Source organism: Mus pahari, chromosome 10, assembly GCF_900095145.1.
Source record: "Mus pahari chromosome 10, PAHARI_EIJ_v1.1, whole genome shotgun sequence".
NCBI classification, from domain to species: Eukaryota; Metazoa; Chordata; class Mammalia; order Rodentia; family Muridae; genus Mus; species Mus pahari.
Genome location: NC_034599.1, coordinates 112,838,583 through 112,853,336, shown reverse-complemented (window position 1 = coordinate 112,853,336; position 14,754 = coordinate 112,838,583). Strand labels below are relative to the sequence as shown.

General features: G+C 51.6%; 1 protein-coding gene across 5 annotated transcripts in view; it reads right to left on the bottom strand.

Annotated features, from left to right (window-relative positions):
• Ttc21a (tetratricopeptide repeat domain 21A) overlaps nt 1-14,754 on the bottom strand; it is a 32,916-nt gene that overhangs the window by 4,130 nt on the left and 14,032 nt on the right. For 3 of the 5 annotated variants that reach the window (XM_029543432.1, XM_029543433.1, XM_021207318.2), the window contains 12 exons: nt 13,663-13,760; nt 13,374-13,574; nt 12,310-12,439; nt 10,281-10,438; nt 9,843-10,058; nt 7,343-7,581; nt 6,295-6,367; nt 6,086-6,196; nt 5,620-5,763; nt 5,390-5,488; nt 1,940-2,128; nt 607-717 (listed from right to left, as the gene is read on the bottom strand). In XM_029543432.1, the coding sequence (XP_029399292.1) occupies nt 607-717; nt 1,940-2,128; nt 5,390-5,488; nt 5,620-5,763; nt 6,086-6,196; nt 6,295-6,367; nt 7,343-7,581; nt 9,843-10,058; nt 10,281-10,438; nt 12,310-12,439; nt 13,374-13,574; nt 13,663-13,760 (1,769 nt within the window). Of the gene's footprint in view, nt 1-606; nt 718-1,939; nt 2,129-5,389; nt 5,497-5,619; nt 5,764-6,085; nt 6,197-6,294; nt 6,368-7,342; nt 7,582-9,842; nt 10,059-10,280; nt 10,439-12,309; nt 12,440-13,373; nt 13,575-13,662; nt 13,761-14,754 lie in introns of all 5 variants that reach the window. The other 2 variants (XM_021207316.1, XM_021207317.2) reach the window with 2 other exon arrangements.

Sequence of the window (14,754 nt, the reverse complement as noted above, 5' to 3'; positions counted from 1 at the left end):
GCAGGCGGATTTCTGAGTTCGAGGCCAGCCTGGTCTACAGAGTGAGTTCCAGGATAGCCAGGGCTATACAGAAAAACCCTGTCTCGAAAAACCTAAAAAAAAAAAAAAAAGAAAAAAAAAGAAAGAAAATAAGGGTTGAGGCTTAATAGTGATGTGTTTGTGTGTCAAGTTGGCAAGGGGTCAATTGTACTGGCTGGTTTTGTGTGTCAACTTGACACAGGCTGGAGTTATCTACCTTCACTGGCAAGGTAGAGATCGCAGGTTATTTTATGATTCTGCAAGGTATGAGCCTGGGGTGGCCCTGGAGAAGGTGTTAGTGACAGATAAGCTAGAATGCCTGACTTGGGAGGGTTATTTCACAGGCTTCCAGTCACCCGACCTTCACCTCCACCTCATAGTGGGTGTGGTTTCCCCTGAAGGCCATTCAACCACGCCCCGCTCCCGCAGCCTGGCGCAGAGGTTGCTGCTGCCCTCTGCTGGCCAGCCCGTCCCTCCCTATGAAGGGCAGAGCGAGAGGCTGGGGGCCGGGTCCCAGAGCCTGTGGTTAAAAGCAGTCTGAATCTGGTCCCAGGGTCCCGGGGAGGTGTGCCGCATGGCATCTCCTACCACAGCGGCTCTCTCGTGGGTCTGCTCCATCTCTAAGAGGGGGGCGCAGCGCTGTTCACACAGGTCCAGCTGCCCCTGAAGCAGATAGAGCTGCGCCAGCTCCAGTACCACCTACGACAAGACCAGACAGAGCAAATAAGCCAGCGCCGCAGGCTCGCTCGGGAAAATCCTGCAATAACCTTTGACTCCGACTTCCCTCCCGGCCGGCCCGCCTGGCCTATCAGCTGGCTTCTAAAGCCGGCAGGCCCCTTGCCTAGGGCAGATGATGGCTCTTGCCCGCCCGTCCCCCCAACAAATTTCCCCGCCATTCTGTTGGTTTTAGCAGCGGAATGAGATGAGGCCTGGCCAACCCACTGATCTTATCCTTCTGGTCTCTGCTCCTTCCTCTGGGTATTCCTCTGTGCCCCAGACTCCAGGACAGACGGCAGGCTTGCGCTAGAGTCTCCCACACGGTCTCACTTTCCTCTTGCCTGAGGGCAATCTGTAGGCAAGACTCATGCCCTGCCCTATCCCTCCTGATTCCAAGTCCTAGAACAGTAGTACCTGCTATGAGCTATCTGTCAAAAGGTGAACAGTTACCAGCTTTTTTTTTTTCTTCTTCACGCAATACACATAGGTATATATTTGAGATTTCATGTATCTCAGGCTGGTCTCCAACTCATTGTGTAGTCAAGGACGACCCCCAGCCTCCACCTCCCAAGTGCAGAGAAGAAAGGTTTGATGTGGTGTTGGGGACGGAACCCAGGGCTTTGTGCACACTAAGCAATCACTCTTCCACTGCTGGGCTCTTTCTTTGGTGTGAACTTAGCGTGAACTGGTTCCTCATCTGGAACCACGCCCCTCCCACAACTCTCAGTCAGCTTGGGCTCCATTCCCACACAGCCTGGCAGTCACAGCTCTTACCATCCCCCCACACCCCAAGCAGCAGGGAACTGCAAAGGTCAGCAGAACGTGGCTTTCAGAGGTATCTTCCCCATCCTTGCCTCTATAAGTGGCCCAAGGATGGTCCTCCTAGCCCTCCTCCAAGAACTGCAGTAGCTGAGGGCCCAGAGCCAGCGGGGGCGGGGGCGGAGGGCTGCTTCCCACCCTGGAGGCCTCCCTCCCCCTTTACACCTGCAGCTTCTCAGAGAAGAAAAGCCTCACTCAGCAAGGACACCCCAAACTCCCGACCCTGCCTCCAACTTCCGAAGGGGGAGGTGACAGATGTGTACCCTCTTACTTGGTTTGTAAGCTACTGAGGACTGAACCCAGGGCTTTGTGAATGTTAGGCAAGCTCTTTATCAACTGAGCCGCATTCCCCAGCCCTCGGGGTGTTACTCTGAGGGCCACACACCTTACTGTCTGTGGGCGAGTAGGCGAGGGCGTCCTTATAGGATTTCATGGCGCTGTCATAATCTTTCTCCTCGAGATGATGCTCCCCAGTTTGGATGCAGATGGAGGCTGCCAGCTGATTCTGGAAGGGGATCATTTCTGGTTGCTCCAGAGGAACCCGCTTCAGTATCCGGGACTGGAGGTCCAAGGCCTTGGGGAATCGAAGAGGTTGGGTTCAGGAACCCCGAGCCCATGTGCCAGAGCACAGGCATTTCCAGTGTCCCAGGGCTGGCAGGGTCAGAAAGGGTGCCTCGAGGAGCTCAGGGCCACGCCCTCGGCACCCACGAGATAGGCTGGCACTGCCCCTGGGGGTGGAGCAGGAACACCTTGAGGCTGTGTCTAACTTGCCTTGCAGGTTAGAGCAACACACAAGAGGTGCACAAAGCAAGCTGGTTTTTTTGTTTTTGTTTTTGTTTGTTGTTTTAGTGACTGGTGATGTTTCACTTTTGAGACAGGATCTCATTATGCTGCCCTGGCTGATACGGAACTCCTTATGTAGACCAGGCTGGCCTCAAACTCACAGAGATCTGCCTGCCTCTGCTGCCTCTCCAGTGCTAGGATCAAAGATGTACATCACCACGCCCAGCTCAGGCTAGGTTTTTGTTGTTTTGAGGCAGGCTGGCCTGGAACCCCTTATATAATCAAGGATGACTTTGAACCTCTGATCCTGTGCCACATGCCTGTTTTATGTGGTACTGGAGACAGAATCAAGGGCTGTGTGCATGCTAGCAACTTAAACCATGTCCGTGAGCTGTGCTTTGGTGGGTACATTTGCTCTGTGCCGCTCTCCTTTCTAGAATTTGAGGCACTTCTCACACATGTAACATGTGAGTGGATGAGGGGAGGAACAGGAAAGACAGGCAGGTTTCAGAAGGTGGGTACGGACTAGCGCCGGGCTCCTCGATGACAGGGAGACGAGTGGGGACTGGGGGTAAATAAGAGAAGTCACCTCAAGTGGTGGTATTGGTGGTGTCTCCCTCTAGAACCACCCAAAGCATCCTGGGAACAAGTGGGAGCCTGCACTTGTGGGTAGAGAAGCAAGGCAGAAATGGCCAAGGGTGCTTGGACCAGGGATGGCTCGGAATGGAGAGAAGACGGTTGGTACAGGAAGACATCAGACCTCAGCTTCCCCTCCCTGACTTATGGTAAACCCATTATGAGGTGGATACACATAAAGGACGCACTGGTCCTAGTGTGCTGGCTGGCACACTCCTTTAACCCTAGCACTTGGGAGGCAGACACGGGAGAATCTTTGAGTTCCAGCTCAGCGTGGTCTACTTCAGCGGTTCTCAACCTTCCTAATGCCGCAGCCCTTCAATACAGTTCCTCATGTTGTGGTGACCCCCAACCATACAATTTTTTCTTGCTACTTAATAACCTTAATTTTGCTAGTGCTATGAATTGTAATATAAATATTGGTGTTTTTCAATGTTCTTAAGGTGATATCTGTTCTATGACATTCAACTCCCAAAGGGGTCGACACCCAAAGTTTGAGAACTGTTGGCCTATATAGCAAGTACTAGGCCATCCAGGGCTACATAGTGAAAGCTTGTCTCTAAATAAATAAATATTCAAAATTCTTGGGCTGGAGACATGGCTCAGCAGTTAAGAGCACCTGATGCTCTTGTAGAACATCTGAGTTCAGCTCCCAGCACCCACACAGGGCAGCTCTCAACCACCTGTAACTCCAGTTCCAAGGGAATCTAATGCCCTGCTCTGGTCTCCACAGGAACAAGGCACACATGGGGTACACACACATATGTAAAGGTAAACATGCATACAGATAAAATAAAAAATGAATTGGGTGTACCTAGCCCACTGGGCATCATAGCTCAGCAACAGTTACACCTTAGAGCATTAGGTGAGCCTGAGGGTGAGAGGTGAGCCTGAGGGTGAGAGGTGAGCCTGAGGGTGAGAGGTGAGCCTGAGGGTGAGCAGCCAATTGGAAGCTGATGCTCACTGCTGCTGAGGCAGCACCATTTCCATCCCAGGAAAAGTAAAAAAAATAAAAAAATAAAAAAATAAAAAAATAAAATAAAATAAAATGCAGAACTCAAAGTACAGTTCCTATTGTGTGCACACTGCTTTCATACGATTAAAAGTTCTAGAACTCATGCCAGGCGGTGGTGGCGCACGCCTTTAATCCCAGCACTTGGGAGGCAGAGGCAGGCAGATTTCTGAGTTAAAGGCCAGCCTGGTCTACAAAGTGAGTTCCAGGACAGCCAGGGCTATACAGAGAAACCCTGTCTCAAAAACCCACAAAAAAAAAAAAAAAAAAAAAAAAGTTCTAGAACTCTGAGTTAAGTCACTGTAAGTCCTAGACATTTGTACTTGGCTTTGGGCTTGCGCCTTCTTGCCTTTGAGCTTTCTCTATTAGATGGCAATGTCACAATGTTTAGCTCAAAGGACTGCTGGGAAATTTTAAAAAGCGAGCAGAGAAGCCAGACGTAGACCGTAATGCTCACCTGGGATACTGCCATTCAGTAGGAGAACTACCTTAAGGCTAGCCTGGGCTACATAGTAAGTAGTGAACTCAAGACCAGTCTGGTAAACACACTAAGACCCTGTCTCAAAAAAACCTAGCTAGATGAGGGCTGGATAGATGGCTTACTGGTTAACAGCACTGGCTGTTTTTCCAAGGGCCATGAGCTCGATTCCCAGCATCCATATGGCAGCTCACAATATAATGGGGTCTGATGTCCTCTTATGGTGTGCAGATGGATATGCAGACAAAGCACCCATACACATTAGATAAATATTGAAAAAAATGGCTAGAACCTGGCATGGTTATTCACATTTTTAACCCAACATAGTCTACATATGAGTCCTAGGCCAGCATAGCCTACATAGTGAGTTCTAGGCCAGCTGGGGCTACATAGCAAGTCCTAAACCAGCTAGAGCGACATAGTGAGATCTTCTTTCAGTAAAACAGGGTGTGGTGGGAAAAAAAAACCAAAGAAATCCCAGCATGCAAGGGAGAAGCAGGAATATCAGAAGTTCAAGGTGATCGTCAGCTAGGTAGTGAGTATCCTAGGCTGGCCCGGGATACCCCTTTCTCAAAAGGGAGGGAGGGAGGGAGGGAGGGAGGGCAGGAGGAAGGAAGGTGGGAGGAGAGAGGGGCCAACAAAGCTAGCGCAGAGCTTTCAATGCAGACAGCCGCTGCGGCTGTAACACCTCAGATCACATCATCCTCCATAAAGACATCTTACTTCTGGCTCTTTTCACTCAGCCCAGCCCAGCCCAGCCCAGCCCAGCCCAGCCCAGCCCAGCCCAGCCCAGCCCAGTATTCTCAGATCCACCATCACTGATGGGCAAAGGTGTATACTGAGGGAGCAGAGGTCGCCCTGGCCGATCGTGGGCCAAGCCCCACCCCTTCCGGAGCCATCAGGAAATAAAGACTTTGGCCAGTTACCAGATTCAGGGTTTCCATCACCTCTTCCTTCTTGTGGCTCTTGTAAACCTTTGCCAACAAGAGCAAGCACTTGACTTCATTTATCATGGATGGGATGTCCTTGACCCCTAGAAGGAAACGCCAGTCAGTGTAGTCAGGCCCATGGGCCGATGAGGAGGGCTGGGTTCAGGTCCCCAGCTAACGTGGGAGGGCCCCAGGGGGACAGAGCTAGGAACGAGTTCCAATGCCACCTCACCCGAGTCTCGCTCCAAGGCCTGCTTCAGCACCTTCTCTGCCTTGTGGTATTTCTTCAGCTTGAGGAGGAGCTCGGCCAGCTCACAGCACAGGAAGTCCTGCCCGCTGATCTTCTGGGCAGCCTCGTAGTAATTAATGGCCTTCGCACAAACAGGACATATGGTTATCGGTTTGACTTCTGCATGGGAGTGACTAATGCCATGTCCCTTGAGCAGCCACTTCATTAGACTGTCCCTCAGCACACAGATGTCCAAGATGAATGCCCCTCACCCTGCCCACCCCGCTCCCCCCTGGGGGGGGCTCAGGCCTCAGTAGAGCAGGCTGCTGAGCTCACCACTGGTCCCATCCTCAGCAGGTAGCTGGAGTGGAAACACTCTGACCCTTCCTATCTAGAACCCTGACACATGGGCTTTCTTTTCTTCCCTTCCCTGCGTGGCCGGCCCTTCCCCAGGGCAACCTCACCTTGACGTACTGGTGGGTCTTCACGTAGGCCTGTCCGATCCTGCTGACCAAGGAGGCATCGTGAGGGTTCTTTCTATAGGCCTCGTCATACACCTCCAGGGCCTTCTCAGGCTGGTGGGGAAAGTACAGAAGGGGGTGTCTTTTCTCCTCCCACCCCCACTGGAGTGGGGACCTGGGGGCCAGTTAGCAAGGCTAGGTCCCCCACTTACCTCCTGAATGTTCATGAAAGCGTCACCCAGTAGCAGGCTGCTGTGGGGGCCGGGCAGATGCTCACAGAGCTCCCTACAGGAGAGATCAACTGCAGCCCTCAGGCCCGGGGCCTGCCTAACGCTCTCGCCTGTTCACCACTCTCGAGTCACGGAGATCCTGGGGAGCCCTGAGAGCCATCTTAGCCAGGCTCTCACCTCCATCCTGGCCATAGCTGGGGGCTACCCCAGCCCTCCAGCCCTTCTCCATGAGCCGCCACACTGCGTTCCGTGTTTCTTTGTTTGGGTTTGGTTGGATTTTTGAGACAGACAGGATCCAAGCGTGGGCCTGCCCCACTTGGTTTTATGTCACAGGGCTTTGTGTATGGTATGCGAGCACTCAATAACCAAGCTACATCCCTGGACATGCATCCTCGTCTTGAGGCGCTGAGACTGAAGCCAGCACACTCCTGGCAAGCATGCGGCCACAGACACCCCCCACACACACTCCAGCCCCACACCGTTCCCGAGATTGTCCAATCCAGATAGGCTACACTGTCTATCAGTTTCTACACTCCCAGTTCTCCAACCTCCAAACTAGTTTTACCAGAGAAAGAGGCTGGGGAGGCGCCCTGAGATCACAACACCAACTCCTGGGAGACAGAGGGTTAGGGCCACCACCTTCTGCTCCACTCTCTCCTCACCCAGCCTACACTGGCCATCCCCGAGGTCCTGCACCATAGTTCTTCAAGGAAAGGCAGAGTGAGGGGCCAGAGTGTGAATGTGTTCTCATAACGCCTTTGGCATCAGTGCTGGGGTCCAGGCTTAGACACTACCAACAGAATGTAAGCCACGCAGTGCAGAGATGCTAGGAGAGGGGCTGGCAGCGGGTCCTTACAACCCACCCACAGGCAGGGAGACCTACGCGGTGCTCCTCCCTTCGTACCTTGGTCTAATGCGCTCTGGGGATACACTCTGGAGGGAGACCCAGTTGAAGGTATACAACCTGGGGAGTCCCCCCTTCCCCCAGCAGCCAGGGGAAAAGGTGCCACCTGCTGTGGATGGAGCTTACGCGTAGCAGCCTATGTAGAGGCGCATGTCCTTGCGAGTGTGCAGGTAGATGCTGGCCATCTTCTCCTTGGCTTCTGTGTAGCAGGGCTGCTTGGGTGTGATACCTCTTAGCATGTTCAGCGCCAGGTCCACGTTGCCCTTGCTCAGAGCCAAGTCCACGTTGGCGACCGTGATGCGCATCTCCTCTGGCGTGCCGCTGAACTCGTTGATGGCATCCTGCATGATCTTGGTGGCCTCGTGCTACGACGTGTGGGACCAAACAGACCCTCTCTTTGGTGTTAACTATGACAGGTGACCCAAGGAGGGGTTCTGCCACCTTCCCCACCCCTGGGTTCAGCTCAGGGCCTGGTGCTCCTGGGCCATCACGGCTCTCTACCACCTGCAGAGCAGCTGTGGAGGTAAGGACAATTCTTCAGAACCCACAGATTCTGCTCTCCCCATTGTGTCTCCTCAAATGGGGACAGCGCATCCGACCCCGCCCTTTCCCCAGGAGTTTAGCTGAGAGGCCAGTCCTGACGCCGGACACCTGCAATACTAACACTTGAGGGGCTGAGGCAGGAGGATCATGCATTTCATGCCAATCTGGACGACACAGAGAGTTAAAAACAAACAAACAAAAGACCGGGGGCTATGAAATGGCTCAGCAGGCTAAGGTGTCTGCTGCTAAAGCTGGCAATGTGAATCCAATCCCCAGGACCAACATGGTGGAAGGAGGGCGACAACTCCCACAGTTTGTCCTCGGATGTCCACTTATGCATGATGTGACAGGCATATAACAACATGTGCACATGTGAACACACACAATAATAAACTAATGGTAAATCTTCAAAGTTAAAAACCAACCAAACAACAACAACAAAAAAAAACAAGCTGAACAATCAAATACTTCTCAGCTATTTTTTTTTTTTTTAATATTTATCTTTGCTGGGTGCTGGTGTCACATGCCCTTAACCCCAGCACTCAGGGGACAGAGGCAAGCAGGTTTCTGTGAGTTCAAAGCTAGAAGCCTGCTCTTCAGAGTGAGTTCCAGGATACAGAGAAATCTTGTCTCAAAAAAAAAAAAAAAAAAAAAAAGAAACAGAAAAAGAAGTATTTGTTTTTATTCCATGTGTATGAGTCTCTCTCCTCTCTCTCTCTCTCTCTCTCTCTCTCTCTCTCTCTCTCTCTCTCTTTGTATATATGTGTGTGTATATATACATCCCTTGAGCCTTTAGAGGCTAGAAGAAGGAATTAGACCCTCTGGAACTGGAGTGACAAGTGGTTGTGAGCCACGTGCTGAGAACTGAAACCTGCTCCTCTGCAAGAGCAGCCAGTGCTCTAACCACTGAACCATCTCTCCAGCACATATATATATGTATATATATATATATATATATATATATATATATACACATATATACATATATATGTATGTATTTATATATGTGCTAAAAAACATAATTATATAAATAAAAATAAAATATAAACATATGTACATATACATACACACATATATGCACATACATATAATATATATATACACACAATAAAATATGTATATATGTATATATATGTGTGTATATACATATATATGTGTGTGTGTACATACACACACACACACACACACACACACACACACACAGATATATAGACAGTGCCTAACTGTGTAGTCCTGGCTGGCCTGACATTCATTATGTAGACCAAGCTAAACTCCATGCTGGCCCCACCCCTTTTCTCAAGGCTCAAACCCATGTCCTCAAGCTTGCATGGGAGGCACTCTGCCAGCTGAGCCACCTTCACAGCCCCTATGTCTTGAAGGAGAGAGCAGTTGTTTTCTTCAGGCTAGTTTCCTGTCTTCATCAGGCTCATCACAGGGGAAGGCTACGGGCCCTGGTCACAGAGATGGCCCAGGACAGACCACATCCTGTGAGTTGGCAAGGTTGCTAAGGCCAGGGCATCGTATACGGACTCCAGCCTTGAGGAGTCTTGCCAAGGCTGGGAGATCTCTGTGATTTTGAGGCCAGCTTGGTCTACATGGTGAGTTCCAGGCCAGCCAATCATACATAGTGAGACCCTGTCTCAACCAAACCAAACCAACAGAAAGGGTTCGAATCATAGTCCACGTAACATCAGGCACAGTCGGAGCTTGGCCCCAGGCTGATCCCCTCGGGGCCTCTCATGTGCTCCAGGGGAGGGGAGCAAGGCACATCTTTTTCTTTCTCTTGCCTTCTTTTCTTTGTTGTGTGTCTCTGCATGTGGTGTGCATGCAGGTTTCCACTGAGGGGTGGAGGCATGAGCGTGCTCACCCTGCTCATTCATGTCTGCGTGAGGAGGGGAGAGCCTGACAGAAATGTCTCCTTCACTTGTTCTCTGCTGTTTACTGAGGCAGGTCTCCCACTAAGGTTAAAACTCTCAGATGAATTGTGGGTTCTGAGGATTTGAACTCTGGCCCTCAGGCCTTCACAGCAAGCTCTTTATCCACTGAGCCCAATCCCCAGCCCCTAAGCACTGGCATTTCTTACCAGTTCCCCATTCAGTCGGAGGGCCTCTACTAACTCCAGCAGGATGGATGCCCGCTCGCTGGGCCGAACGGAGGGGCTTCGGGACTTCCTGCCCTCTTCTGCCTTCGAGGTGGGTACCTTTATGATCATTTTTAAGGTCTTTATGGCCTCGGTATAGTTGCCCGTCTTATTGAGGGCCCTGGCTTTGATGAAGTGGTAGAGGGGATGGTCTCGGACCTAGGAGAGGCAGAACAGAGTGGGGTCTAGCTTATACCTCTGCTGCTCATACAGCGGGCCCCAGGAACTTCTCCAGGGGAGCAGGGGAGCCAGCCCTGCCTGTGGGTTAGCAGAGGATCTGGGGGGACCCGCATGCCTTTATGTGGCTTCCCCTCCCCCCAGGCAACTGTCCAGAAAGGGGTGCAACAGTTGGGCGGGCCACGCAGTTTGGTGAGCTCCTACCTGGAAGTTGTGGCTGACACCCAGCTCTAGGCAATGGGAGCACATGGCGAAGTTGCCCTGGGCCAGGTGGATCTGGGACATGAGGAGGTGAGCATCCACAAATGTGGGGTCCAGTTCCAGGCAGCGCTGCAGGGTGCTCTGCACATTTTCCAGCTCTCCTAGGAACAGGAAACCCGGATCTTCAGGAGCCACCCAAGGGCCCGCCCAACAAGTAGAGGGAGGGAGACTGGATTGCACAGGTGCAGCCATTCAGAAGTTTCAACACTGGTGTCTTACCCAGCTTTAAAATGTTGAGTGTGTGTGTTTGTGCGTGTATGTGTGTGTGCATGTGTGTGTGTATGAGTGTGCATGTGTGTGTATGAGTGTGTATGTGTGTGTATGTTATGAGTGTGCATATGTATGTGTGTTTGTGTATGTATATGTATGTGTGTGTGTGTGTGTCACTCCTCAGGTGACATTCACCTCGTGTTGAGACAGGGTCTTTCTCTGATCCGGAGTTCACCGAGTAGGCTAGGCTAGCCAATCAGCAAGCCCTCAGATTCCACTATATATCTACCTCTCCAGCACGAGTACTACAAGGATGGGGTCAGACTCCGGTCCTCTGCTTGCAAGGAAAGCAGATGATGACTGAGCTCTTTCCTCTGCCCTGCAAGACCTGTTGGAAAGTCTAACTTAAACCGGGAGGGGTGGTGTGTGCCTTTAACCCCAGCACTCAGAAGGCAGAGGCAGGAGGATCTCTGTGAGTTCATAGGCCAGCCTGGTCTACAGAGTGAGTTCCAGGACAGCCAGGGCTACACAGAGAACCCCTGTCTCAAAACAAGAAAAGAAAAGAAAAGAAAAGAAAAGAAAAGAAAAGAAGAGAAGAGAAGAGAAGAGAAGAGAAGAGAAGAGAAGAGAAGAGAAGAGAAGAGAAGAGAAGAGAAGAAAAAAGAAAATAGAAAGGAGGAGAGAAAGCTGACTGACTTGATATCCACATGAGCCTGTAAGAAGAAGAGAAAGCTGACTGACTTGATACCCACATGACCCTGTAAGGCTGGTATTCTGATCCTTGCTAGTTTAATCTTTCTTTCTGGAGGTGCTGGGAATTGAACCCAGGACCTCAAGCATGCTAAGCAGGCACTGTATCTGCCTAGGCCTTGACATACTATCTTTTGGATGTGGGACTTGGGATGTGGTCATGCAGGCCATTTAGCTGGAGGGACAAAGTCTTCGTTTAAGAAGACTTCTCTTGCCGGGCAGTGGTGGCACACACCGATGCTGGGAGACTTGGGGGCCGCTTTGAAGCCAGCTGCAGCCCAGTTTGATAATGACAGCTTAATGCCAGGGTGTTGTGGGTTGGGAGGTGCACTTCCTCCCTCTGTAGCCAGGCCTCTCCACAGCTGCTGCCAGGAGTCCCTCACCTGGAGGTTGGGCTACACCTCTTTTGGGTCCCAAACTCCCTCATCTTTTCTTGTGTGCTGTGGAGAAAGGAAGAAGTCACCATGGAAAGCACTTGGAGACTTAGTTTTGGTCCCAAACCTGTTGGTAGCTGCCAGTGCCTCTGGGACAGTCCTTCCGTGGCCTTGAACCCAGGAGACCTTGAAGCTTAGAGTAACTTTGGCACGGAGACCTCGAGGATGAAGACTTAGGAGCCCTCTGATGAGAAAAACCACTCAACACAGAGCTGACTGGAGACCAGGGAAGGGCTGAGTGTCAGAGAACATCAGGGCATCTATGGAGCCTGCTTCCCCTTTCACCCCAGTTGCCTGAGCTGTGTGACTCAGGAGGCAGACCAGGGGGTGGCCTCAGTGATCCTCTGAAAGCCCCACACTCCGGCCTCACCAAGTCACTCTTCTTACCCATGTCTTTGCCTTGGCCTCCTCCACAGCGGCGGTCTGTGATGTATGTATGTATGTATGTATGTATGTGCACATGTATGCAGGTGTGTATGTATGTCACATAGAGGTAAAATACCCCAGACAAGGTTATTTCCCAGGATATAACCCTAGGGCAGAAGCCCCATCAGGGGCTTCTGGGACTTACTGCTCACCTGAGAGGAACTTGACCTGAGCCATCACATACAGTGGCTCCATCATGGCTGGGGCCACCTTCACCACAGGACTCAAGATCATGGTGACTTGTTTAAGAAGTGGAGACACGAGCTGGCCGGGTGCCCGGGGCTGTGGGAACACCAGGGGTAAACGTGTGCCTCGCCTTCTTCTTCCTCCCACCTCCTCCTCTTTCTAAGAACCTTTCCCCTGGGCAGGGTCTCACGTAGCCCAGGACTGCCTTGAATTCCCTATGCAGCCATGGACAATCTTGAGCTTTTTTTTCCCCCCCCAAGATATATTTATTTATATATATCATGTATATGGGTGTTTTGTCTGCACATCTATCTGAACACCAGAAGAGGAAATTGGATCCCATACAGTTATAGACAGTTGTGAGCTGCCATACAAATGCTGGCAATTGAACCCTTGACCCCTGGAAGAGAAGCCAGTGCTCTCAACCACTGAGCCATCTCTCTCCAGCACCAACATTCTTAAGCTTCTGATGTTCCTTCCTCCTCCTCCGTGCTGAGATTATAGTTCCTATCAGGATATAGGCAGGAGCATGGCCCGTGGACCACCCACCCACCCACCCCGCTCCACACCTTCACAAAGGCCTGGGAGCCTGGGGGCGATGCAAAGCTTTGACCTCACCCAGGACATCCAACTCTGTACTAGAACAGCCCCTGAGGTCATCTGGCACTGGGGCTGTGGCTGTTGCTCAGTGGGTGGGGCACTCGCTTAGTTAAAGCACCGCAAAGACTGGGCGTGGTGGTACACACCTGTAATCCCAGCTCTAGGATGCGCAGGCAGGAGGATCAGGAGTTCGAGGTCATCCCCGGCTATGGAGTAAATAAGCTAGAGACTAATCTTGGCTACAGGAAACCCTGTCTTAAAAACAAGTCAACAAACAGACAAACAAAGCCCAGGAAAGCACTAGCCCCCTGCTTGCTTGCATCTCAGGCTGGCCTGGTGCCTGGCCAGGGAAAGCCCTCACCTCCATCCTTCATGTGAGCACCACCCACGCCTGCGCTTTAGCCCTGCCATGAAGATTGGTTCCCCTAACCTGTTTGGGGCAGAAATGCAGATACTCCTTGGCGATGCAGACCAGAAAGAGGGGGTCCAGCTTTTCAAAGTACTCGGGGCTCAGGGCCAGGCCCTGCATGTTGGAGAAATGCAGTTCTACTGCCTCCTTCAGGAGCGCTGTGGCCTCTTGCTCCAGCTTTTCCTTCTTAGCTACTACGAGGGCTTGCAGGAAAACCAGCAACTGTGCAAGAGAGGCTTGGGCTCAGGGTGAGGTTTTCCTGGGAGCTGGAGACCCCCCCCCCCAGCCATCCTTGCCCATTCGCTCTGACCTCAGACTTCCCAAGGGACTGCTGCACCTCCTTGAGGAACTCCAGCTGGTGAGCAGCCTCCTCCAGCTGGCCCTGTAGGATCTGGCACCAGATGCTCCCTGTAGATGAACAAGAACGAAGCTGGGCAGGCGGGCAGGCAGGCAGGCAGGCAGGCAGGCAGGCAGCAGAGCCAGGGGCAGGACTAAGGAGGAAGGAGGGACCCCAGGCTGGTGTTCTCACATCTCTACAAACTGAAGGAGCCTGCCATGTGTGGGGAAGGGGGTAGGGAACTGAAGCAGAAAGACAACAACGATTCCTCATTCATATGTTAGCTTTAAAAACAGATAACCACCATTAAGAACCTGGGGTTTAACCCTTCAGACATTTTTCTAAGTATTGGTTATTAATGTACACACAGCTACTCAAAGATCTACATTTGGGGGTTGAGGGTATAGCATGCATGAAGCCCTGCACACGAGCATGTCTGCCATGTTGCACTTGTGAGGGTCAGAAGGCAACCAGTGGGAGTCAGTTCTGTCCTTGGTGGGCCCTGGGAACTGAACTCAGGTTATCAGGCCTGCTGGAGGCCACTTTACCCACGCAGCCATCCTGCCTTCCCTGCTAAGAATCAAAGCATATCCTTCCTTCCACGTTCAATCTTACCAGTCCAACGTGACAGGGGGAGCTGGAGGTAGACACAGCTGGTAAGAGCGCTGTGGTCCCTGCAGAGGACCTGAGTCAGGTTCCTAGCACCCACAAGAGGGCTCGAAACTGCCTGAACCCCAGCTCCAGGGGATCCAACACCCTCTTCTGACCTCTGTGGGCACCTGTGCTCGCTCTCCCACTCAAAGGATGAGTTCTAGTCCATATTCTTTTGATTATTAGGGGGAATGAACATTTTCATATTTTTTAGTTAGTAACTTTTTATTTTAATTGTTTTAAAGGTTTATTCATTTAATGTATATGAGTACTCTGTAGCTGTCTTCAGACACACAGGAAAGGGGCATCCTATCCTATTACAGATGGTTGTGAGCCACCATGTGGTTGCTGGGAATTGAACTCAGGACCTCTGGAAGAGCAGTCAGTGCTCTTAACTGCTGAGCCATCTCTCCA